Source organism: Piliocolobus tephrosceles, chromosome 7 (assembly GCF_002776525.5).
Source record: "Piliocolobus tephrosceles isolate RC106 chromosome 7, ASM277652v3, whole genome shotgun sequence".
NCBI classification, from domain to species: domain Eukaryota; kingdom Metazoa; phylum Chordata; class Mammalia; order Primates; family Cercopithecidae; genus Piliocolobus; species Piliocolobus tephrosceles.
Window position 1 is genome coordinate 67,588,635 of NC_045440.1, and position 25,591 is coordinate 67,614,225.

Genomic DNA, 25,591 nt, shown 5'->3' on the forward strand with positions numbered 1-25,591 from the left:
TGGTCTCGAACTCCTGACCTCAGGAGGTAATCTGCCCACCTCAGCCTCCCAAAGTGCTGGGATTACAGGTGTGAGCCACCACACCCAGCCTCAAAGAGCTTTTTAATGATGATATTTCACCAGGAACATAAAGTATTCTTTTTTCAAATTAACTTTTAAGTTCAGGGGTCCAAGTGCAGGTTTGTTACACAGGTAAACATGGGGGGTTGCTGTGTAGGTTATTTCATCACCTAGCCAGATGCAGTGGCTCACACCTGTAATCCCAGCACTTTGGGAGGCCAAAGCAGGCGGATTACGAGGTCAGGAGTTCAAGACCAGCCTGGCTAACATGGTGAAACCCTGTCTCTACTAGAAAATTAGCTAGGGTGGTGCAGGGCACCTGTAATCCCAGCTACTGGGGAAGCTAAGGCAGGAGAATCACTTGAAACTGGAAGGCAGAGGTTGCAGTGAGCTGAGATCACACCACCGCACTCTAGCCTGGGCAACAAAAGTGAAACTCTGTCTCAAAACAAAACAAAAACAAAGATTATTTCATCACCCAAGTATTAAGCCTAGTACCCATTAGTTATTTTTCCTGATCTTCTATCTTCCCACTTTCCACTCTCTGAAAGGCCCCAGTGTGTGTTGTTCCTCTCTAAATGTCCACATGTTCCCATCATTTAGCTCCCATTTATAAATGAGAACATGCAATATTTGGTTTTCTATTCTTGCGTTGGTTTGCTGAGGATAATGGCTTCCAGCTCTATCCATGTGCTTGCAAAGGACATGACCTCGTTCTTTTTTATGGCTGCATAGTAGTCCATGATGTATTTGTACCACATTTTCTTTTTTTTTTTTTTCCTCAATTTTTTTTGAGATGGGGTCTCACTCTGTCACCCAGGCTAGAGTGCAGTGGCATAATATCAGCTCACTGCAACCTCTACCTCCCAGGGTCAAGTGATCCTCCCACCTCAGTCTCCCAAGTAGCTAGGGCCACAGGTGCACATCACCATGCCCAGCTAATTTTTTGTATTTTTGGTAGAGATGGGGTTTCACCATGTTGTCCAGGCTGGTCTTGAACTCCTGAGCTCAAATGATCTGCCTGTCTTGATCCCCCAAAATGCTGGGATTACAGGCATGAGCCACTGCATCCAGCCCACATTTTCTTGATCTAGTATAGTATTCTTAAAAAGATCTGGAGTTTTTTCCCCCTTTAAGAACATAAATGTCCTAGAATAGGGCTAAGACAGATTAATTCATTCACTAGCAAGAATCATTCTCTTAATTGCTCTAATGTGTCAAAAGCAAAGAACTCCTGCATTTAATACTTTTCAGGTTTGATACTACCAAACTTAATACTTCTACAGAGTTTTTAGCCTTTTGAGTAATTCATAGTAAATATTAAAACAATCAAAGTTTATTAAAAAGGCAACAGATATTTAAGATATACCTGATTAAAATTCCAAAGCCAATCTCCAAGAAGTGCATTTGACTCATAGTAAGATACAAAAGAAAGCTAAGTGGTTAGCATATAGTAGATGCTCAGTAAATAACTGGAGGAGGAGGAGGAGGAGGAGAAATGAGAAGTCAGCTTACTGCAAAGAAATACATGAGCCTATAGATATGCTAGGAATTTTAATTTCTAAATCATTGCCTTCCTTTTATCTTAAATTGCTGATGCAAGTAATCTATTTTGGCAATGGTCAAATTCTATCCAAAGAGCTGTGAGTGCTGCTGGTATTAAATTTAAAATGTCAGAAGGCTAGTAAACAAACCGACAAGGAATTTAGGTATTTGAAACCTATTACAAATGATACTTTTGTTTTTGTTTTTTTTTTTTCAAACAGAGCTGCACTCTGTCCCTTAGGCTGGAGTGCAGTGGCTTGATCACCACGCACTGTAGCCTCCACTTCCCAGGCTCGAACAAACCTCCTGGGACTACTACAAGAGCATTCTACCACACCCAGCTATCAAATGATAATTTTTATTCCACTTATATGTTGACCAAATTACCCTGACTCACTGTAGAATTTTTAAATGCTTTCAAATCATTGTTTACTTGTCTAATCGCCAATTAGTTTACATGCCCCTATGAAGGCAGGAACCATACTTGACCTTTTCAACATTTATTCCATCCCTAAAGCCTAGTACAGTGCCTGGAACCTATTAGGCACTCAATCAATATTTCCTGAATTAATGATGAATTTTTAAAATAAACAGCAAAACACTGAAACAGACCGGCTAAATCAATCAGATAATTCCATACAATGGAATATTATGCAAACATTAAAAATTATGGGATAAATATATAATTTACTTGGTTAAATTAAAAAATGGTGTTATAAAATAATAAAGTGTGGTCATACTCTTGTTTTATTTATGTATATGCATAAATAAAAACTCTAGGAAGCTCTAAAGGAAACATGATTGTTCACAGCAGTACATGGAGCTAAATGACAAAAAGACTCAATCAACCCTACTGTGTACCCTTTAACACAGTATTTTGAAAAAGAAAGAAAAGACTAGTAGATGTGTGTATGTAACATGCTTTTGGGCAGAAAATTAATTAAATCAACTAAACTAGAATTTGCTAACGAATCTAACCAAAAAGTGACTCAAAATAGAAGAACATAACTAAAAAACCCTGGAAGTCACGAATATTTTAAAAATCGTATTTCTAAAGAACTTGTCAGAAATCTGTATCTGCCTAAAATGCCCATCACTTTTACAAGGTATTTCAAAGGCAGTAAGATATATGAAAGCACAGTAACTAGAACACTTCCCAGTCCTATTCATTCGTGAACTACTACCGCAAATACTATTATTAGAATAACAGCAGCAACCAAGCACACACTACTTGAAACTCAGACAAGCTCCTTTAATTACATCAACTCTTTCAGCTTCACAGTAACAATTTGGGGTGTGTTTTATGATCTCCTTTGCATAGAAAAGGAAACTGAGCCTTTTCCTAATGAGTTTCCTAAAGAGGTACCCTGATTAGTTTCCTAAATATTATCATGAAAGTGCTTCAGTATATCAAAATACTAAAATTATTTTATTCTAATACATGTAACCATGACTGAAACTACTAAAATGTAATTTAGTAGTTTAATTTAGTACTAAATTTAGTATTAAATTTAGTAGTATTAAGAAAAGCGTTCCGACCGGCCGCAGCGGCTCACTCCTGTAATCCCAGCACTTTGGGAGGCCAAGGTGGGCGGATCATGAGGTCAAGAAATCAAGACTATCCTGGCCAACATGGTGAAACCCCGTCTCTACTAAAAATACAAAAATTAGCTGGGCATGGTGGTGCAAGCCTGTAGTTCAAGCTACTCGGGAGGCTGAGGGAGAACTGCCTGAACCCGGGAGGTGGAGGTTGCAGTGAGCCGAGATTGAGCCACTGCACTCCATCCTGGTGACAGAGCAAGACTGCGTCTCAAAAAAAAAAAAAAAAAAAAGAAAGAAAAATGAAAAAAAAAAAAAAAAAACAGAAAAGAGTTCCAATGACACCTGATCTGTTTTCTCTGGATGCTATAAAGTTAAGAATTCAAAACAAGCCAAGCAAGGGTTTATTTACAAGTTAAAGAAAAAGGTGGACACAAAATTCAAACTTAAAAATTAGGCAAGGCGCAGTGACTCACACCTGTAATCCTAGCACGTTGGGAGGCCGAGGCGGGGGTGGATCACCTGAGGTCAGAAGTTCAAGACCAGGCTGGCCAATGTGGTGAAACCCCATCTCTACTAAAAATACAAAAATTAGCTGGGTGTGGTGGCGGGCACCTGTAATACCAGCTACTCAGGAGGCTGAGGCCTGAAGATCACTTAAACCCAGGGGGTGGAGGTTGCAGTGAGCTGAGATTGTGCCACTTCACTCCAGCCTGGGCAACAAAGTGAGACTCCATCTCAAAAACAAAACAACAACAAAAAACTTGAAAATCAAAAGATAAAGCTTTGTATCTGTTTCAGTAAACATCTTTTTTAAATGTTAAAAATCAAAGTGATAAAAATCACAATTTGTGTTTTATTAAAATTAGGAAAATTATTAAAAACAAAATGAATATACATACCACAGTTTTAAGAGGTCCATATTTTTTCTCCTGAGCAGCAAGCGCATTCTTAAAAGGAGTAGGAGTTCTTGGTGTGGTACCCAATATAGATCTTCTAATAGTAGGTGTTCTGAAACTATCCAATCATTTAGATATTTATGTTATAGTCACAATCTGATTGCATACAAGTTAATGAAAGCAAAGCAATTTAAGCACACGCTAAATTTTCTTACACACACACACACAAATTCTGATTTCAATCACTCATCTTAAAATAGAAAAAAAGAATACATACAGAAAAAAGTACTAGAAATGTTTTCATTGAAATCAAAGATACCATATTTAAGTTGGTTTTGACTGTCCTAAGGAGAAAACATAAGGCTATGATTTAAAAAAAAAATTCTGGCCCAGCCCAGTGGCTCACGCCTGAAATCCCAGCACTTTGGGAGGCTGAGACGGGCAGATCACCTGAGATCAGAAGTCCAAGACCAGCCTGGCCAACACAGTGAAATGCCATCTCTACTACATATACAATATTAACCAGGTATGGTGGCACATTCCTGTAATCCCAGCTACTCAGGAGCCTGAGGCAGGAGAATCACTTGAACCCGGGAGGTGGAGGTTGCAGTGAGCCGAGATCTCACCATTGCACTCCAGCCTGGTCAACAAGAGTGAAATTCCATCTCAAAAAAAAAAAATTCTAAGTCCTGTAGGAATAGGGATTATGACACATGCTATTTATATGCACAATAAGCTAATCTACTCCTGACATTGTGCTCCCCATTTTCTCTAACACAATTATTTAATACCTACTTACCCTACATTTTCCTTTTGATCTTTGGGAGTTGTTTCCTTATGAAGAGGAGTTGTAATGAGAACTTTCTGCCCACAAATAGGGGTTGATGTAAATGAAGGATTTTCTATATTAAGTTGTTCATTTCCAGGACATGTGTTGAAAAACTAAAAAGGGAAGAGAGTTTAAAGATGATTTCTAGAACATCAAAATCCCTACACAAATATTAAACTAAGATTTTCCAATTATTTCTTCATACCTCTTTAAAAAAGCTTATGAATAATATTACACTTATACTCCATGGAAATTATGCTCCATAAGGGTAGGAATTTTTGTCTAGTTTGTTCATTTTTGTCTCCCCAGCTCTTAGAACAGTGTTTAGCACATATAGGAATTCAAGAAACATTTAACAAATATTCAAAAGTTACAAAAAATACTAAAAATTTTAAAAAGTGTATTATCAAATAAAGATCCATAGAAACCATAAACAGTTGCTGTGTTGAATCTAATAATTTTGTACAACAGTGTGTAACTGAAAAAAACAAGTTTTTTTTAGCTCTTATTAATAAATGACCTTAAGTGGCTTTTTCTATGAGAGTATTTTAATTTAGAATATAATAACGCTTTGCTGATGAGAAATACAACTGTCTGGCAAATTTGCCTATCTAGAACACAGAACCTCTAAGCAGTCAAAATTGGTATCACAGAGTCCATCTTCTAGATTATATAATTTACAATTGTGAAATACTAATTATATTCACAATACAATTGTGAAATACTAATTTATTTTTGTAGTCAAAAGATTAGAAACAGTGATATGAAGCCATAGAAATGGCTTCAAAGCTACCTGTAACTAGAATAAGTCTAGCTCTATCACTTCTGGCTCTGAATACTTGAATTTATTTTACCCTAAGATTAGTAATCAAACCCTCTTTTACAGGATAAAATCCAAGCAGTTTGCCATAGGAAACAAGCATCTTTCAGCCACTTCTACCTTAGAATTCACACTTCAACAAAAATTGCTAGTGTGCAAAACTCCAGAATAGAAAACTGCTAGTGTGCCCAAGCCTACTTCACTTTCCCCAGTGCTTTTTAACTCTGAGAGCAGGTCTGGGGGTGAACAGACTATTCACATTGTAGTCTATACAAATGGCATCCCCTGAAGCATGGATGCACAATTTTTAGAGATCTATGTTCTGCCAGATCCTACTTATCTCCCTAGCCTCAAAATATACCTCCAATAATATTCCAGCATTCTCCATGTTTATTTGACCATTAAACTCCCTTCTTCCCCCTTAAACTTTGTAGCCTCTGCCAAACACTTTCAGAAAACATCAGCTCTATCTCTTACTGTTGCCTTTTACAAGTGGCTCAACTTCAGAATTTTATTCTACCTAACTCCTTTTGAAACAGCATCAACTGAGATGCTATAAGAAAAGTGTTTGGAGGCCGGGCCGGTGGCTCATGCCTGTAATCCCAGCACTTTGGGAGGCTGATGCGGGCAGATCACCTAAGGTTGGGAGTTCGAGACCAGCCTGACCAACATGGAGAAACCCGTCTCTAATAAAAATATAAAATTAGCCAGGCATGGTGGCGCATGCCTGTAATCCCAGCTACTCGGGAGGCTGAGGCGGGAGAATCACCTGAACCTGGGAGGCGGAGGTTGCGGTGAGCCGAGATGGTACCATTGCACCCCAGCCTGGGCAATAAGAGCAAAACTCCATCTCAAAAAAAAAAAAAAAAAAAAAAGTTTGGCAAACAGCCTGGAGCATAGCAAGTGTTCAATAGGAAACTCTCCTAACATAAACATCTACTGTCCAGGGATATTGTAAGAGAAGAAAGTAAGTAGGTAGTTCTGGACATCCTCGGGAAACCTCGTGACACATTAAATTCTTACAATAAGCAATTATCTAAGTTTCTTCCAAAGAACGTTAAAAGGAAAAATTCAGTGGGCAAACTAAATAAATTACTTTAAATAGGTAAGGTCACTTTAAACTTTATCAGGTGTATCTATCGCACAGTAGTCAGTCAGGAAACTGGATCTCAGTCTCAGTCTTGCATTAGATAACTTTGGGCAAATCAATTTTACTTTTCTGGGCTTGTTTTATGATGAATTCTATAAAGATATGGGACTACAAGATAAAGAAAATGTCTCTCTAAACACTCTAGTATAATATCATGTAGAACCGGGAGCGGTGGCTCACGCCTGTAATCTCAGCACTTTGGGAGCCAAGGCAGGTGGATTACTTGAGTTCAGGAGTTCAAGACTAGCCTGGGCAACATGGCGAAACCCCATCTCTATAAAAAATATAAAAATTAGCTAGGTGTGGTGGCACGCATCTATAGTCCAGGCTACTTGGGGGCTGAGGTGGGAAGATCACTTGAGCCTGGGTGGTTGAGGTGGCAGTGAGCCGTGTTTGTGCCACTGCACTCCACCCTGGGCAACAAAACGAGACCCTGTCTCATATACGTACATATATATATGTGTGTGTATATATATATATGTATATATATATGTGTGTGTGTGTATATATGTGTATATATGTGTGTGTATATATATATGTATGTATATATATATGTGTGTGTATATATATATGTATGTGTGTATATATATATATATGCCACTACTACATTTTGTGAGATAATCTCTTAGAGTTCAGTATTCTCAAGTATATACTTAAATACATTATTTTTTTATGTTATCAAAGTTACCAACTGCTAGTAAGGATATTAAAGATCTAATTTAATTTAACTCATTGACATTTAGAAACATAAACAAAATCAACACTGCTACCTGTGAAGGAGAAAATGGTAGTGTTTTCAGTGGTGTATGTTTTAGCGCTGTATTACCACCATCGTTCAATGAGCCATCCCTAAGTTCGCTGCCTGGGGAAAGACCCACTCGCATTTTTCTCTTCTTTCTGAGGATGGCTGGTGGAGTGCTAAACTTGGCTACATTTGGGGATGTTAAAGGAACAGCTTCACTGTTGCCACCATTACAAGTGTTTTTTTTCCCTTCAAGTACAAGACTGACGTTAAATTGGCATTCCATGGCTCCTTCATTGTGCTGAATTCTCATTAATTTAACTGGGGTGGATTTGATAGGAGAAGCAGCAGCATCAGAAATATCAAAACTGGTAACATCACTCCATGCTACAGGATCCTGCAATAAATTAAACTGTTAATAAAGTTAATGCTATAACCTAGTTAAATCTGATCTTGAACACAGGATGATGATTTCCACAGAGTTAATTAACAACTCATTTTATCAGTAGAAATGCTTTCCTTGGACATTTTTTTTTAAGCAAGGCCATTTGAGAGGAACAGATTTTAGCTTTCCCATAATTCCAGAATACATAATAGTTCATCTAATTCAGTAGTTGAAGCTTACTGTCAAAGTATTTTAAGAAGAATAAATTGTAAGTTATTATCAAAAATTAAGTTATTATCAAAAAGTACAATTCATTATAAAACTTCACATCCTACTCCACATCAGGAAGACACCATCAAATTCTGCATAATCATTTGGTAATGTGTATGAAACATGTTAAAAATGGTGATACACTTTGATCCAGAAATTCAATTTAACCTAAAGACATAATCATGATTTTACACAAAGCTTTATATGTTATTTGTAACGCTGAAAAACTAGACACTACCTAAATGTCCAATAATAATAGTACATTAGGTAAATATATTTTCTTATATTCATCTGATGGAATACTACAAAGCCCCTAAAATTCAAATTTAGGCCAGGCATGGTGGCTCACGACTGTAATCCCAGCACTTTGGGAGGCCGAAGTGGGAGGATCACTTGAGGTCAGGAGTTTGAGACCAGCCTGACCAACATGAGGAAACTCCATCGCCACTAAAAATATAAAAATTAGCTGAGTGTGGTGGCAGGCACCTGTAATTCCACTACTCAGAAGGCTGAGGCAGGAGAATCGCTTGAATCCAGGAGGCAGAGGTTGCAGTGAACTGAGATTGTGCCACTGCACTCCAGCCTGGGCAACAGAGTGAGACTCCATCTTAATTAAAAAAAAAAAAAAAAAAAAAAAAAATTCAAGTTTAAAAGTTAAGGAAACAGAAACATGCTCATGACAGGGTGGAAAACAAAAAAAAAAACCCACAAATGTAATACAGAAGTGTATTTTTGGGTTTAAAAATATAATGTGTTTTCTAAGTGTAGAACACAGACTGAAAGGAATATATCAAATTATTAACTCTGGGTTTATGAAATATTTTAATTTTCTTTTTTACAGTTTTCTCTAGTTTCCAGCTTTCTATAATGCATCTGTATAACTTACATAATAAAAAATGAATTAAGTTTTTAATTTTTAAAAATTCCTCAAAAGGCACACACTTTGAAAATTTTAAACTTTTTTCCACTAGAAGCCACTGCAAAATACCAGAACAAAATTAAGTATGGCATACAAAACATAAAACTGGTCAATGTCCAAAACTGAGTTTCTAAGCATGAAATCGTATAACTAAAATTGAACTTTTGATAATCTTACAATTGTTTACTTACAGATTCAATAAGTTCTAGAGTCTCTGCAAATTCTGGGATGGTCTGCAAAGAGGACAACACAGCGTTTGCCTCCACGGCCAGGAACTTTGTGGGTGAATTCTGCTGAGCAGACACAGGCTGATTTTCATCCATACTGTAAAACTCACTAGTGTGCTCGTCAAGGCTATTTAGAGTATTAGACATGTTATCATCCATGAGGAAACTACCAGACCAGCTAGAAAAACCTCCAGGCTGCTAAAAGTACAAAAGAAATTTGAATATTATTTGTCATTCTCAATGTAGGCATAAATTCAGATTTCAACACATTTCAATTAGGCTAAAAATATAGTAGCAAATATTTTGTCTTTCCTCAAAATTGGTATACTTCTTTTCATTAAACTACATGCTTTGACTATGTTTCTTTTTTCTAATTAAAATTTTTAATCTATACAATCATGATGAGATAAAACAAGCATTTACATACAACATAAAGTCCAAACTCTTAGAATCTGGCTACTCCCTTCCTTCCAAACTTCATTTCTCAACACTTCTACTCAAGAGCTATATATTTAAATCTTACCAGGTATATCTACTTATTCCTGGTAGTTATCAGGAATACCCAACTATAGCACTTGCAATTCCCCCAATGAATTATATACTCTTTGGACCTTGAGTGTCTTTGCACATATTGCTGCTCCCTTTATCTATTAATAAAACGCTCTGTAACCTACTGACCAGGGAAGCTATTCTTTTTTTTTTTCTGAGGTGGGAGTTTTCACTCAGTTGTCCAGGCTGGGGTACACTGGTGTGATCTCGGCTCACTGCAACCTCCACCTCCTGGGTTCAAGCAATTCTCCTGCTTCAGCCTCCTGGGTAGCTGGGATTACAGGCACCCACCACCACACTCAGCTAATTTTTTGTATTTTTAGTAGAGATGGGGTTTCACCATGTTGGCCAGGCTGGTCTCAAACTCCTGATCTCAGGTGACCTGCCCACCTTGGCCTCCCAAAGGGAAGCTATTCTTATCACACAGTTCAAATACTGGAAAGCACTTCATCTGATTATACACTTTTATCTGCTTCATTTATAATAATATTCTAATTCATTTATCTTGCTAACATATAATCATTGTCCTTCAAGGCTGAGTTCAATTAGGACTTCTTCCAGGAACTTTTCCCTGATGACAATAATCTAAATCAAGCACCTCTCCTATATGTTACCATAAACTTTGTGACTCACAAATTGTCAAAAGTCAAAGAGAGAATTCTAAAAATAGCACGAGAGACCAGGTACGGTGGCTCATGCCTATAGTCCCAGCACTTTGGGAGGTCAAGGCAGGCAGATTGCTTGAGCCCAGGAGTTTGAGAACAGTTTGGCCAACATAACGAAACTCTATTTCTACAAAAATTATAAACATTAGCTGGGCATGGTACCACGCCCCTGTTAGTCCCAGAACTCAAAAGGCTGAGGTAAGGGCATCACTTGAACCCAAGAAGTCAAGGCTGCAGCAAAATGTGATCACACCATGGCACTCCAGCCTGGGTGACAGAGTGAGACCCTTATCAAAAGAAAATTAAAAATAAAAATTGCAAAGTAAAAGTATTACATCACACATAAGGGAATCCTTATTAGATAACAGATTTATCTGAAAAAACCTTACAGGCCAGAAGAGAATGAAATGATACATTTGAGAAGTACTGGAAAAAAAAAAATGCCTGCCAAGAATACCCAGCAAAGCTATCCTTCAGAAATGAGGGAGAAATAAAAGTCTTTCCCAGACTTTTTCTTTTTAAATGGTGGCAATTCATCACCACTAGATCAGCCTTACAAGAAGTGCTCAAAAAAGTCCTATATCTGATAGCAAAAAGATAACAAATACTATTATGAAAATATGTAAACGAATAAAATTCACTAGTAGAGCAGGTACACAAAGGAGAAAGATAAAATAATCAAACCGCTGTACTACAGACAATCACCAAACTGCAACAATAAACATTAAGAGAGGAAGAAAGAAACAAAGAACATACAAAACCAGAAAATAATTAACAAAATGAAAAGAGTAAGTCTTCACATATCAGTAATAACCTTGAATGTAAACAGATTAAACTCCACACTTAAAAGACATAGACTAGCTGAATGGATTAAAAAACACATGACCCAACTATATGCTGCCTATAAAAACTCATGTCACCTGTAAAGACACATATGGACTGAATGTAAAAGGATGGAAAAAGATATCCTATGCAAACAGAAACTAAAAGCAAGCAGGAATAGCTATACTCATATCAGATAAAGCATAATTTAAGTTAAAAACTATAAAAAGAAGCTGGGCATGGTAGCACATGCCTGCAACCACAGCACTTTGGGAGGCCAAGCCAGGCTCAGGAGTTCGAACCCAGCCTCGGAACATGGCCAAACCCCATCTCCACAAAAGCAAATAAATAAATAAATAAAAATAAAAATTAGCTGGACATGACAGCACACGCCTGTGGTCCCCGCTACTTAGGAGGCTGAGGTGGGAGGATCACCTTAGCCTGGGAAGTTGAGGTTGCAGTAAGCTGAGATCACAGCACTGTATTTCAGCCTGGGGGACGGAGTGAAACCCTGCTTCAAAAAAACAAAACAAAACAAACAAAAAAGAACACCCTATAAAAAAAGACAAAGAAGGGCAATACATAATGATAAAGAGATCAATTCAGCAAGAGAATATAATTGCAAATACATATGCACCAATATCAGAGCGCCTAGCTACATCAAGCAAATATTATTTGATCTAAAAGGAGTGATAGATTCCAATACAAAAATAGTTGGAGCCTTCAACACCCCACTCTCAGCAATGAAAGATCATCTAGACAGAAAAATCAACAAAGAAACAAACATTGGCTTTAAATTGAACATTTATACCGAATGAACCTAACAGCCATCTACAGAGTATTTCATGTAATATCTGCAGAATATACATTCTTTTCATCAGCACATTCTCCAGGACAGATCACATATTAGACCACAAAATAAGTCTGAACAAATTTAAAAGAATTAAAGTCATATCAAGGGTCTTTATTGACCACAATGAAATAAAACTAGAAATCAATAACAAAAGGAACTTTTGAAATTGTAAACGGAAATTAAACAACATGCTCCTGAACAACCAATAGGTCAATGAAGAAACTAAGAAGGAAACCAAAACATTTCTGGAAACAAATGAAAGTAGAAACACAACATACCAATACCTACGGGATATAGCAAAAGCAGTATCAAAAGGGAAGTTTATAGCAATAAATGCCTACATCAAAAAAGTGGAAACATTTCAAATAAACAATGTAGCTAGAAAAATAAGAACAAACCAAACCCAAAGCTAGTAGAGGAAAATAAATAACAAAAATCAAAGCAGAAATAAACAAAATTGAGACAAACAAATACAAATAATCAATGAAAGGAGAAGTTGGCTTTTTAAAAAAATAAACAAAATTGACAAACTGCTGGCCAGACTAACCGAGAAAAAAAAAAACCCAAATAAATAAAATCAAAAACAAAAAAGGAGACACTACAACTGATACCACAGGAATACAAAGGATCATTAGATGCTATTATGAATAACTGTGCATCCAATTAGAAAACTTAGCAGAAATTGATAAACTTCTGGACAGATATAACCTATCAAGATTGAACCAAGAAGAAATGGAAAACCTGAAGAGACCAATTACAAGTAGCAAGATTGAATCTATAATAAAACATCTCCTGTAAAAGTAAAGCCCAGGACCCAATTCATTGCAGAATTCTATCAAACATATAAAGAAGAACTTCAATTATTTTCAAATTCTCTCAGAAAACTGAAGAGTAAGGAATTTTTCTAAACTCATTCTACAAGGTCAACATTACCCTGATACCAAAACCAAATAAAGAAAACTGTAAGCCAATATCCCTGATGAACACAGATGCAAAGAGACATTCACCAAGATCAGACGGAATTTATCCCAGGGATGTAAGGATGATTCAACCTACATAAATCAATAAATAAAATCAAATATCAATAGAATAAAGATTATCTTAATAGATATGAAAAATCATTTGATAAAATTCAACATCCCTTCATGATAAAAACTCTCGACAAATTAACTATAGAAAAAACATACCTCAACACAATAAAGGCCATATATGACAAAACCACAGCCAACATTATACTAAACAAGGAAAAGTTGAAAGCTTTTTCTCTAAGATCTCAAATGAGACAAGGATGCCCATTTTCACCACTTTTATTCAACTCAGTACTGGAACTCCTAGCCAAAGCAATTAGGCAAGAGAAAAAAAAAAGGCATCCAAAATGGAAAAAAGGAAGTCAAGCTGTCCCCATTTGCAGACAACATGAACTTACATATAGAAAACCCTATAATAACCTTACATAAATGTCCTCTAAAAACTCTTAGAACTGATAAACAAATTGGGTAATGTTGCAGGATAAAACATCAACACACAAAAAATCAGTCGTATTTTGGCTGGGCATGGTGGCTCACACCTGTAATACCAGCACTTTGGAAGGACAAGGCAGGAGGATCACTTGAGGTCAGGAGTTCAAGACCAGCCTGGGCAACATAGCAAGACCCTCCCATCTCTAAAACTAAAAAATAAATCAGTATTGTTTCTATATACCAACAACAAACTAGCACAAAAAGAAATCAAGAAAGCAGTGCCATTTACAATAGCTACAAAAAAAAAAAAAATACGTAGGATAAATTAAACCAAGAAGGTAAAAGATTTCTGCAAGAAAAACTACAAAACACTGATAAAAGAAATTGAGGAGGACATGAAAAAATACAAAGATCTCCCATGTTCAAGAATAAGAAGACTTAATATTGTGAAAATGACCATATTACCAAAAGTAATCTACAGTTCAGTGCAATCTTTATTAAAATACCAATGACATTCTTCCCAAAAGTAGCAAAAACAATGCTAAAATTCATTTTAAAAACTACAAATAAAGTAATCCTGAGCAAACAAACAAACAAACAAAAACAAAAACAAAGCTGGAGGCATCACACTAACAGGCTTCCAAATATTCTCTATAGAGCTGTAGTAACCAAAACAGCATGGCACTGGGACAGAATATAGAACCCAGAAATAAATACACGCATTTACAGCCTTTCAACAAATGCACCAAGAACACTCATTGAAGAAGAGACAGTCTCTTCAATAAATAATGCTGGGAAAACTGGATATCCATATGCAGAAAAATGAAACTAGCTCCCTATCTCTCACCATATTAAAAAAAAAAAAAACCCTCTTTTTTTGTGAAAGAAGAAAATCAATTCAAAATGGATGAAAGACTTAAATGTAAGACCCAAAGTATAAAACCACTAGAAGGAAACACAAAGGCTGGGTGCAGTGGCTCATGCCTGTAATCCCAGCACTTTGGGAGGCCAAGGCAGGCAGATCACTTGAGGTCAGGAGTTCAAGACCAACCTGGCCAACATGGTGAAACCTCATCTCTCCTAAAAATACCAAAAAATTAGCTGGGCGTGGTGGCAGGCGCCTTTAATCCCAGCTACTCAGGAGGCTGAGGCAGGAGAACTGCTTGAACCCAGAAGGTGGAGGTTGCAGTGAGCCGAGATCACATCACTGCCACTGCACTCTAGCCTGGGTGACAAGAATGAGGCTTCATCTCAAAAAAAGAAAGAAAACATAGGAGAAATGTTTTAGGATGTCGTTTGGGCAAAGATTTTATGGGGAAGATCTCAAAAACACAGGCAGTAAAAGCAAAAATAGACAAATGGGATTATATTAAACTAAAAAGCTTCTGCACAGCAAAGGAGTCAATCAACAGAGTGAAGACAGAAACGATGTGCAGGATGGGAGAAAATATTTGCAAACTATTAACCAACAAGGGATTAATATCTAGACTCTACAAGAAACTCAACAGCAAAAAATACTAAAAATAATCTGGTTTGGGTTTTGTTTTTTGGTTTTTTTGTTTTTTGTTTTTTGAGATAAGAACTGGCTCTTCTGCTCAGGCTGCACTGCAGTGGTACCATCCCAGCTCACTGCAACCTCCCCACCTCCCAGGTTCAAGCCATCCTCCCACCTCAGCATTCTGAGTAGCTGGGACTACAGGCGCTCACCACCATGCCTGGCTAAGTTTTGTATTCTTTGTAGAGATGGGGTTTCACCATGTTGCCCAGGCTGGTCTCGAACTCATGATTTCAAGCAATCTACCCACCTTAGCCTATCAAAGTGTTGGAATTACAGTCATGAGACAAGGCGCCCAGCCAATAATCTGACTTAAAATAGGCAAATGAGCTGAACCAATATTTATCAAAAGAAAACACACAAATGGATAATGGGTATATTTAAAAATGCTCAATATCATTAGTCATCAGGGAAATGCAAATCAAAACCACAATGAGATACCATCTCACCCTTGTCAGAATGACTATTATCAAAAAGACAAAAGATAACAGATGCTGGCAAAGATGTGGAGAAAGGGGAACTCTACTGTTGGAAGGAATGTAAATTAGTACAGCCATTATGAAAAACACTATGGAGGCTCTTCAAAAAACTAAAAATAGACTATAATATGATCCAGTAATCCCACGACTGGGTATGTATCCAAAGGAAAGAAAATCATATATGTACTCCCATATTCATTACTATTCACAGATATGGATTCAACCTAATTGCCTATCAACAGATGTGTCTGTATATTTATACACACACACACACACACACACACACATAACCACATAATACTATTTAGCCATAAAAGAACCATGAAATTCTATCATTTGTGGCAACACAAATGAACTTGGAGGACATTATGTTAAATGAAATAAGCCAGGCAGAGAAAGATAAACACTGCAGGTTCTCACTTACATGTGGAAGCTAAAAAAGTAGCGCTCATAGAAGTATAGAGAAAAATAGTGGCTACTAGAGGAGAAGAAGGGGAGCCAAGGAAGGGGAGCGGAGAAGGGAGAGTAGCCAAAAGTTGGTTAATGGATATATAAGTACAACTAGAGAGGAGGAGTAAGTTCCAGTGTTCTACAGCACTATAGGATAACTATAATTAATAGCAACTTATTGCATATTTTCAAATAGCTATAAGAGCAGGGTTTAAATGTTCCCAACACAATGAAATGATAAATGTTTGAGGTGATGGATGTGCTAATTACCATGACTTGACCAAGACACATTGCATACATGTATCAAAATAGTACACTGTATACCCAGTAAATATGTACAATTACTATGTATCAATTAAAAATAATAATAAAAGCAAAAAAACCCCTTGTGTCTTATTTTATCATATACTATCCTGTTTCTTGTCTACATTCCCATTGCAGAGTAAAACCTGAAGTCAGAGACTATGTCATTTTTCTTTATCTCTTCAGAAATGCACACTAGGCAATTTATTTATCTTGCAAGCCCAGTTTTCTAGTGTTTTATAATAAAAAATAAGAAAAGAGGCCTTGAAGAGTTATGAATGAGAAACATGTGAAGTGTGTAGCACTGTTCAACAGAACTTTCTGAGATGATGAAAATGTTCTATATTTCCAGCTGCTCAATGTGGGAGCCACTACCCATATAAGCAACTGATATGTGGCTAGTGCAACTAAAAAACTGAATTTTAAATTTTATTTAAAATTAAATGTGGCTAGTAACTACCATATGGTAGAGAGCACACTGAAAGTCTATAGGAAGCACTGAATAATGGTAACTATTACTACTAAAAGTAAAAATTTTCAGAATGTTCTAGAGATTCACAACAAAATGTTACATTTCAACTTAAATAAGGTAATAAAACACTGTTGCAAAGCAAATTCGACCTGTTTTAAAAATAAAAGAAATTAATCTCATTTCATTATTTCCTATTTCATTAGCATAGCCACCTTCTGACTTGACAATCACTTTCAGGAGACAGCTTGGTTCTCCTGTCATGCTGGAGGGAACATGTGGTTCCCTCCAAACCACACACCTTTCAGTTGGTATGCAGATGAGAAAAAGATCCAACACACAAAGAGGGCAATAACTGGGCCCAGTGAAAAAACCATAGGTTGCAATCAGTCAGACCTAAATGTGAATCTCTTTTTCTTTTTCTTTTTTTTGAGACAGGGTCTCGCTCTGTCGTCCAGGCTGGAATGCACTGGCCCAATCTCGGCTCACTGCAAACTCCACCTCCCAGGCTCAAGTGATCCTCCCACCTCAGCTTCCCGAGTAGCTTGGGACTACACACCACCACGCCTGGTTAATTTTTGTATTTTTTGCAGAGACAGGGTTTTGCCATGTTGCCCAGCCTGGTCTCCAACTCTGGCCTCAAGTGATCTACCCGCCTCTGCCTCCGAAAGTGTTGGGATTACAGGTGTGAGTCATCATATTCAGTCCTAAATGTGAATTCTCTAATGAAATTCTACCCTCTTAACAGTGTTAACATCAGGATTACCAAGCATACATATAAAACATTCACAAGAGTACAGCACAATTGATACTCAGTAAAATGGCAGTCAATATTATCATATAACTGTTTAGGAAAAAAAGCATTAGGCAGGGCATGGTGGCTCATGCCTGTAATCCCAACACTTTGGGAGGCCGAGGCAGATGGATCTTGAGGTCAGGAAATCAAGACCATCCTGGCCAACATGATGAAACCCCGTTTCTACTAAAAATACAAAAATTAGCTGGGTGTGGTGGCATGTGCCTATAATGTCAGCTACTCAGGAGGCTGAGGCAGGAGAATCGCTTGAACCAGGGAGTTGGAGGTTGCAGCGAGCGACAGTGCAAGACTCTATCTCAAAAAGAAAGAAAAAAAATGCTTTATATGTGTATGGAGTCTATTCTACTGGCTGCAGTAACTTCCCTCTAGAATTCAGAATATGCTTATTCAACCAAATCTTTATGAGAATTTTAGATAGTGAGTTCTAAAAAGAAAATAACTTTCTTTCTTCCTTTTTAATGTGAAATATTCATTCTTTTAGTTATATTTTTCCTATTAAATTAAAAAAGGGTAAGATTCTATTTAAAAAATCCAAAATGGTTTAAACATGATATAATAATCTACAAATGTTGATTCTCTCACCACAATTCTTTGTGGCTTTTTCTTTTTTTTTTTTTGAGACAGGGTCTTGCTCTGCCACCCAGGCTGAAGTGCAGTGGTATGATCACAGCTCACTGCAGCCTCAAACCCCTGGGCTTAAGCAATCTTCCTCCCTCAGCCTTTTGAGTAGCTGGGACTACAGGCACGTGCCACCATGCCTGGTTAATTAATTTATTTATTTTTAAGATGGAGTCTTGCTCTGTTGCCCAGGTTGGAGTGCAGGGGTGTGATAACTGCTGACTGCAGCCTCGACTTCTCAGGCTCAAGAGATCCTTCTGCCTCAGCCTCCTGAGTAGCTGGAACCACAGGCATGTGCCACCAGGCCTATGCAATTCTTTTTAAATTTTTTGTAGAGGTGGGGTCTCACCTGCCAAGGCTGGTCTCAAACTCCTGGGCTTAAGTGACCCTCCCACCTCAGCTTCTCAAAGTCCTGAGATTACAGATATAAGCCACCAAGCCCAGCCTATTTGTAGCTTCTTAACAAAAACAAATTAACTTTAAGGTAAGTATATGTCAGGTCTTCCTAGTTGCTCATGGTTTTTGCAGTTTCAAAACAGAAACTGCAACATAGGGAAATCCTGTCTCTACAAAAAGTATATTTTTAATTAGCCAAGTGTGGTGGCACACACCTGTGGTCTTAGCTACCCAGGAAGCTGAGGTGGGAGGACCGCTTAAACCCAGGAGGCTGAGGCTGCAGTGAGCCATGATTGTACCACTGCACTCCAGCCTGGGCAACAGACCAAGACCCTGACTCAAAAAACAAAAAACAGAAATTGCTTTTCTTATAATACATATCTTGCCTATTATAATCAATAAATATCATTTTTATTAATATTCTCTTAAGTAGTATAAAGACATCACCAGTTGCCTCATAATACTATTTCAAGATTTCAGGTTATCTTCGTAGTAATTTTGCCTGAGTTCCCAGTCACTCTCAGTATTCTGTCCTTTCATTTAGTCCCAAACAAAAAACAAACAAAGAAACCCTTTTCTAAACGTAAAAAGGGGCGAGGAATGGTGGCTCATGTCTGTAATCCCAGTACTTTGGGAGACCAAGGTGGGCAAATCACTTGAGGTTAGGTGTTCAAGACTACGGTGAAACGCCATCTCTACTAAAAAAATTTTAAAAATTAGCTGGGCATGTTGGCACATGCCTGAGATCCCAGGTACTTGGGAGGCTAAGGCAGGAGAATCACTTGAACCCAGGAGCCTCCTGGGTAGTTAGGACCACAGTTATGCACCACCATACTTAGCTAAGTAAAAAAAAAAAAAAACTTTTTGTAGAGCCAAGATTGCGCCACTGCACTCCAGCTTGAGTGACAGTGAGACTCTGTCTAAAAAAAAAATAAAATTATAAGGCTCCAGGTATTATTTTAAATTTTAAAAAATGTTATTTAAAGGAAGGGTAGGGTGAAGAGAGGGATAGGGAAATATGCGTTAAAGAATACAAAATCACAGCTAGATAGAAGGAACAAGTTCTAGTGTTCTATATCACTGTAGGATGACTATAGTTAACAATATTAAATAGTTTCAAATAGTTAGAAGGGGAGATATTGAATGTTCCCAAGACAGAGAAATTATAAGTATGTGAGATGATGGATATGCTAATTACCATGATCTGGTCAATATACATCACATGTATGGAAACATCACTATGTACCCCATGAAAATGTACAATTATTTCCCAATTTAAAAATTTTAATTTAAAAACCTAAAAAAAAAGTCATTTAAGTATAAACTTGTATCTTTCTTTTAACCAATCTAGCATAACCTGCTTAATTCTACTAGGATGATTACCTTTGATCCTAATTTAACACTCCTAGTCTCATCAACCAAATCTTACACAATAGTTTTCACATGTGGTAACCAACACCCAACATCTATATAAAATTTTTTCTTTTACAAGAATTGTTTAGAGAGCATAAAATCTAAATGTTCCTTTTTCCATATATTTTTAGTGTTATTACTTTCTTTAATTTACTGAGCTCATATTCTAAATCTAGTAAATAGGAAAAAATTTTAAAGAGAATAAAAGTAATTTTGGAGCTTATAAATCCCTCTACATCTATTCGATTCTTTATTTTAAAAAGAATTAAACCCATCATTACATGGAATGTCTAAAATAACGCCGAAGCCTAATCTAAACACACATAATTTTCACAAATATATGTGTGTGTATATATATACAGAGAGTTTACTTTACACCTGCTTTGCATTTATGACTCAAGAAGTATCCTAACACAGAACATTGTAAATTATGCTCAAAGAAATGCATATCAAAATCAGGCAACCTTGGGCCAGGCACAGCGGCTCACACCTATAATCCCAGCACTTTGGGAGGCCAAGGCAGGAGAATCACTTGAGCCCAGGAGTTTGAGACCAACCTGAGCAACACGGTGAAACTCTGTCTCTACAAAAATAAAAAATAAAAAAAATTTGTCAGGCATGTGGCAGGCACCTGTAGTCCCAGCTACTTGAGAGGCTGAGGTGGGGCATCATTTGAGCCAAGGAGGTCAAGGCTTCAGTGATCAGTGATTACACCACTGAATTTCTGCCTGGGTGACAGAGCAAGATCTTGTCTCAAAAAGAAAAAGAAAAAATCAGGCAACCTCAAAGTTGCAAATGAAAAAAATAACAAAACCATTTTTACTCCATATTACAATCTGCAGTCATACTGAGTATGCTTTCTAGTTGATAAAAATGACAAAAAGCATATATGAAAGATTCTAACAATACAAATAACACTTAAGCCTATTTCTTACTGATGGAATTCGCTTTCTTCTAACTTCATTCTCAGCTGACATAAGAAGCAACTCAAGTTCCTTTATTTTCTTTTCCTTATCAGGATCTTCATCAATGAAGGGTTGCTAAAATAAGTTAAATAAAAGAGAAAACAGGCTACTTACATAATTGCTTTATTATTAGTGTTCTCACTTTTATTTTCTTCTATGCAACATGAAATATATTTTTTCTAATAAAGCTTAATGCTACTAAATACTAAATATTCATTATCACCATCCCTCTGGTATCTAAAGAGGTGCTGGTAAATATTTTCAACTTAACAGATTTGGGAAAATTTTAACACCTTAAAAAAATGTTGCATCATCTATATCAGCTGAAATGTATGTTTGAAATATTTTAGATTTTTAAATCTTAATACATACATTCTATACAATTTAGCAAAAATATGTCCATTCACAACTTGAATGCTTTACCTTGAAAGAATGAAAGGACTACCATACTGGTATCATTAATCATCTTATATTTGTACAGTTTATATTTCTTAAACCCCACTTATACACTTTCTTCTTTAAGGTTAGAGTACTCCAAGTAGGACAGATCGTATTATTTTTATACTAGTTTAATAAATGAGGAAATAGATACTATTAGGCTTTTTAAAATGTGACTAAACACATTTCCTTTGGTTTTTGTCATAAATAAAAGTTACCTGAATAAAGGCAGAAGTAGGCTGAACATGTTCTATACAATTTCCTTCAGGTGACACATACTGATACCCAGGTATCTAAAAAGTAATTAATGCATTTTATCATACATATAATGATATATAAATGTTTAAAATCTAAAGCAAATGACAAAAACTTTTGAAATAGTATCAACACAAAAAACTTAGAAAGTACCTGTATTAATTTTGAAATTTTATACCTATAATACTTTCTTATCTATTAAATAGTAACTATAGCTCCACTCCTAGAACCTATGGATTAAGAGTCATAACACTTAGAAAAGACTTTTTTCCCCAGATGAAATATGAGAATTACTTAGCCTAGATTTATCGGCCAGTTTATTACATGACATTCCTCAAATACATTTAAACATCTACTATTAGAAGGGTTGCTCTATCTCCTAGAGAAAACAAAGTAATTGTGTTCCTATGTGTCCATATGAATGAAGCACTCACAAGGACAGAGACTGAAGCAAGTTTTCAATGTTCATATCTCCTACTTTTATCACCACTCCATGCCAAAGGCTTCTTCTATTACTTGTCTTAGAAAAACAATCAGAATCACTCATATACTTTTAATAGATATACTTATGATAGGCTACGTATCATTCTGCTTCTTTCTTAAAACCTCTGTAATAAGAATTTTCAAGATACATATAAATTTAGTAAGCAGTAGTGGGAAGAAATATGAGAGAAGGTGTTTTTAAAAGCCTTAAAATTGGGGCTGGGTGCAGTGGCCCAACAATTCCAGCACTTTGGGAAGCTGAGGGAGTATGGTTGCTTGAGTCCAGGAATCCAAGACCAGCCTGGGCAACATGGCAAGACCCTGTCTTTACAAAAAATTAAAAAATTAGCTGGGTGTCGTGGAGCATGCCTATAGTCCCAGCTACTCAGGAGGCTGAAGCAGGAGGATCACATGAGCCCAGGCGGTTGAGGCTGCAGTGAGCTGTGTGTGTACCACTGCACTCCAGCGTGGCAACAGAAAGAGATTCTGTCTCAGAAAAAAAAAAAAAGGCTTAAAATCAAAAAATATAAATATGAAATTGTCTGCTTTCCATAATGATCTACCTAAATCACTATATAATGCAGAATCATTATGTATAACTCCTAACATAGAACGTTTAGACTACTCGATTAGTACCACTTATCCCTCAGCTTGGTAACTCTAATGAATTAGAAACTTATCTTTCCCAAACTTTTCATGAAAATCTGTGACAGTATTTTAAACCCATCTATTTTTTATCAAGTCACACATATAATAAAATTGCCTTATTAGTTTAAATTAATTGAGTAATGAATATATCTAAATTAAAAAGGAAACAGTTCTTGTAGTACAAGAAATATCCTCATCTTTCCAACATATTTAGATTAAGACTGTTAAATACTCTGTTGGCCCCATATATTATCTTTCTACAAGTTAAAAAAATAAATTTAAATGATAACCTTTCTAAGACAGAAGCAGAATGTTTCAGTTTATGCTGCTGAAATCTAGACTCTAAAGAAAAATGTAAAGAAACATAATAAAAACCTTAAGGTATTGAGTATCAGCAGATAATTATACTGTCTTCACTTGTTTTCCTATTGTTAATGAAAATGTCATTACTCTAAGTGGTTCTTTTAAAATAATGCTTAAAAAACTTAATGTCCACAAAATGTCAAAAATCAAATCGGAGGCATAAAAAGCACAGATTTTTAATATCTCGCCCAATTTTATCTTTTGGTAGACAACTACTAAGTCCTGAATTAATCTTTACAATTTATGTGACAAGAACCAAGAATTGCATATTGTGAAAAAATGGCATAACAGGTAGACAGGGAAATGTAAAACAAATCCCATAAAGACTCCTACACTAATTTCTTCCAAGTAGAAAAAAGCGCTGTAAGGGACAACATAGCATTTGCCCCATTTTGAGCTCGTGTAATATCTACTTTAATGAATCATCTAAACAAAGACTAAAATTACCCAAGTGATTAGTTATCAGGGGGAAAAGCAAAGTTGAATGCCAGCAAAGGCCAATTAATTACCACACCCCCAAAACAATTACTTATTTTTTGCTACTTTCTCCTTTAAGCCATTTTATATATACCTACCTCTTAGAGATAAGCAATACTATAATTACACCAAAATTTTTTAAATGGAAAGTACAGTAGAATGTTAAAGCACAGATGACCATTAGCTTTGAATCGTAAATGAAGATTCAAAGAATTAGAGTATTAGGAAATGTATATAGTTTCTTAATGTAAAAATTACATATAAAAGGAAACATTTTAATAAATCTGTTCTCAAAATACTTATAAATCAAAGTTACACATTTTTTTCAATTTGTCTATTTACCCCTTAATATGCATTGTACTTGCCCTATTAAGAAACAAAACACCTTCTCATATAGCAACTTAAGAAATTTTTTAAAATAATAAAGGTATTAAAAGTATGTGCCTGAACAGGTATGTAAAACTGATTCTGGGTTTGCATATGATCCATAGCTGCACAAGGTTTGTGTTGAAGTTTAGATGAAGATCGTTCTGATTTTATTCCATCTTGTAAATAGCCCTCCTGTTCCACTTTTCTTCGCATAGTAGAATTCCAATGATTTTTGATAGAATTATCAGTCCTAAGAAAGGAAAGGTACAATTTAAAAAGAAAAAAGAATTCCACAGATTTCAACACTGTGTAAGTTGTACAAAGCTTAAAACAAATTTTTACACTGATGAAATTAGATACTTTTTTCTTAATTTTTCTTTTGGAGTTTCTACTCAGGAATATAGGTGCTTTTTTTAAATTCAAAAGATAAACTGTATGTGCATATGTCAGGCATAGTTCTAAGCACCAGAAATATTGCAGTGAATAAGGCAAAGTAGGTCACTGCTCTCATGGAGCTTACACTCTCCTTGGAAGTGTGGAAGTGGGAAGGAAGGAAGAATAGAAAAACAAATAAATAAATAATCAGTACAATGCAAATAAAGTAGGATAAGAAAAGTGGGTAATAGAGTAATTTTGGTTTGGTTAGAACAAACCAGCCACACAAGAACAGAAAAAAAAAAAAAAAAGAGCATTCCAGATAAAGAGTATAGCAAGAGCCAAGGTCTTAAGCCAGGAACAAACATGATCATGACAAGCAAATCACAAACTAAAGAATCCCGGTATTCTTTTTCACTTCTTAGAACAAAATATTTATGGTAAGAAAGAATTCATTGGCTCCCTTCTTATCTAAGGTTTCCTTTATAAAAATGTAAATCTTCAACCTATAGCTACTTGTAGTGCAAATTTCATCCCTCATAAAATATACACATATAAAGCAGGTTTTCAGTAAATATTAAGGCACTAAGCTAGGTTCTATGGAAAGTAGGAAGATGTATAAGAGACTAAAAGTATCTAGACCTGGTTTAATAACTTGAATAAAAAATTTAACACTATGCCTTAATATCTTATCTATAAAACAAAGATAGCAATGTTTGCTCTGTATACTTTCCAAGTCTATAAAAATTAAGAATACATGTAAAAGCACGTAATGCTATAAAGAACTATACAGATAGAGACTACAGCAACAAAAGACAAATGCATACCTTCTAAGTTATGAATTTTCACAAGGTTGTTGGTCTGCTGTACTAAACACTACTAGAAAACATATGAATCAGTACAATGTAGAGTATACTTAGCACATCACTGCCTCTGAGGAAAATTCTGTATTTTAGCCACATGGATATATATACTACTTCCATG

General features: G+C 36.1%; 1 protein-coding gene across 3 annotated transcripts in view; it reads right to left on the bottom strand.

Annotated features, from left to right (window-relative positions):
• MYBL1 (MYB proto-oncogene like 1) overlaps nt 1-25,591 on the bottom strand; it is a 46,469-nt gene that overhangs the window by 4,551 nt on the left and 16,327 nt on the right. For 2 of the 3 annotated variants that reach the window (XM_023222389.1, XM_023222388.1), the window contains exons 6-12: nt 24,308-24,482; nt 21,856-21,930; nt 21,170-21,274; nt 9,350-9,583; nt 7,613-7,981; nt 4,843-4,985; nt 4,047-4,161 (exon numbers count right to left, since the gene is read on the bottom strand). In XM_023222389.1, the coding sequence (XP_023078157.1) occupies nt 4,047-4,161; nt 4,843-4,985; nt 7,613-7,981; nt 9,350-9,583; nt 21,170-21,274; nt 21,856-21,930; nt 24,308-24,482 (1,216 nt within the window). The remainder of the gene's footprint in view (nt 1-4,046; nt 4,162-4,842; nt 4,986-7,612; nt 7,982-9,349; nt 9,584-21,169; nt 21,275-21,855; nt 21,931-24,307; nt 24,483-25,591) is intronic. The other variant, XM_023222390.1, reaches the window with a different exon arrangement.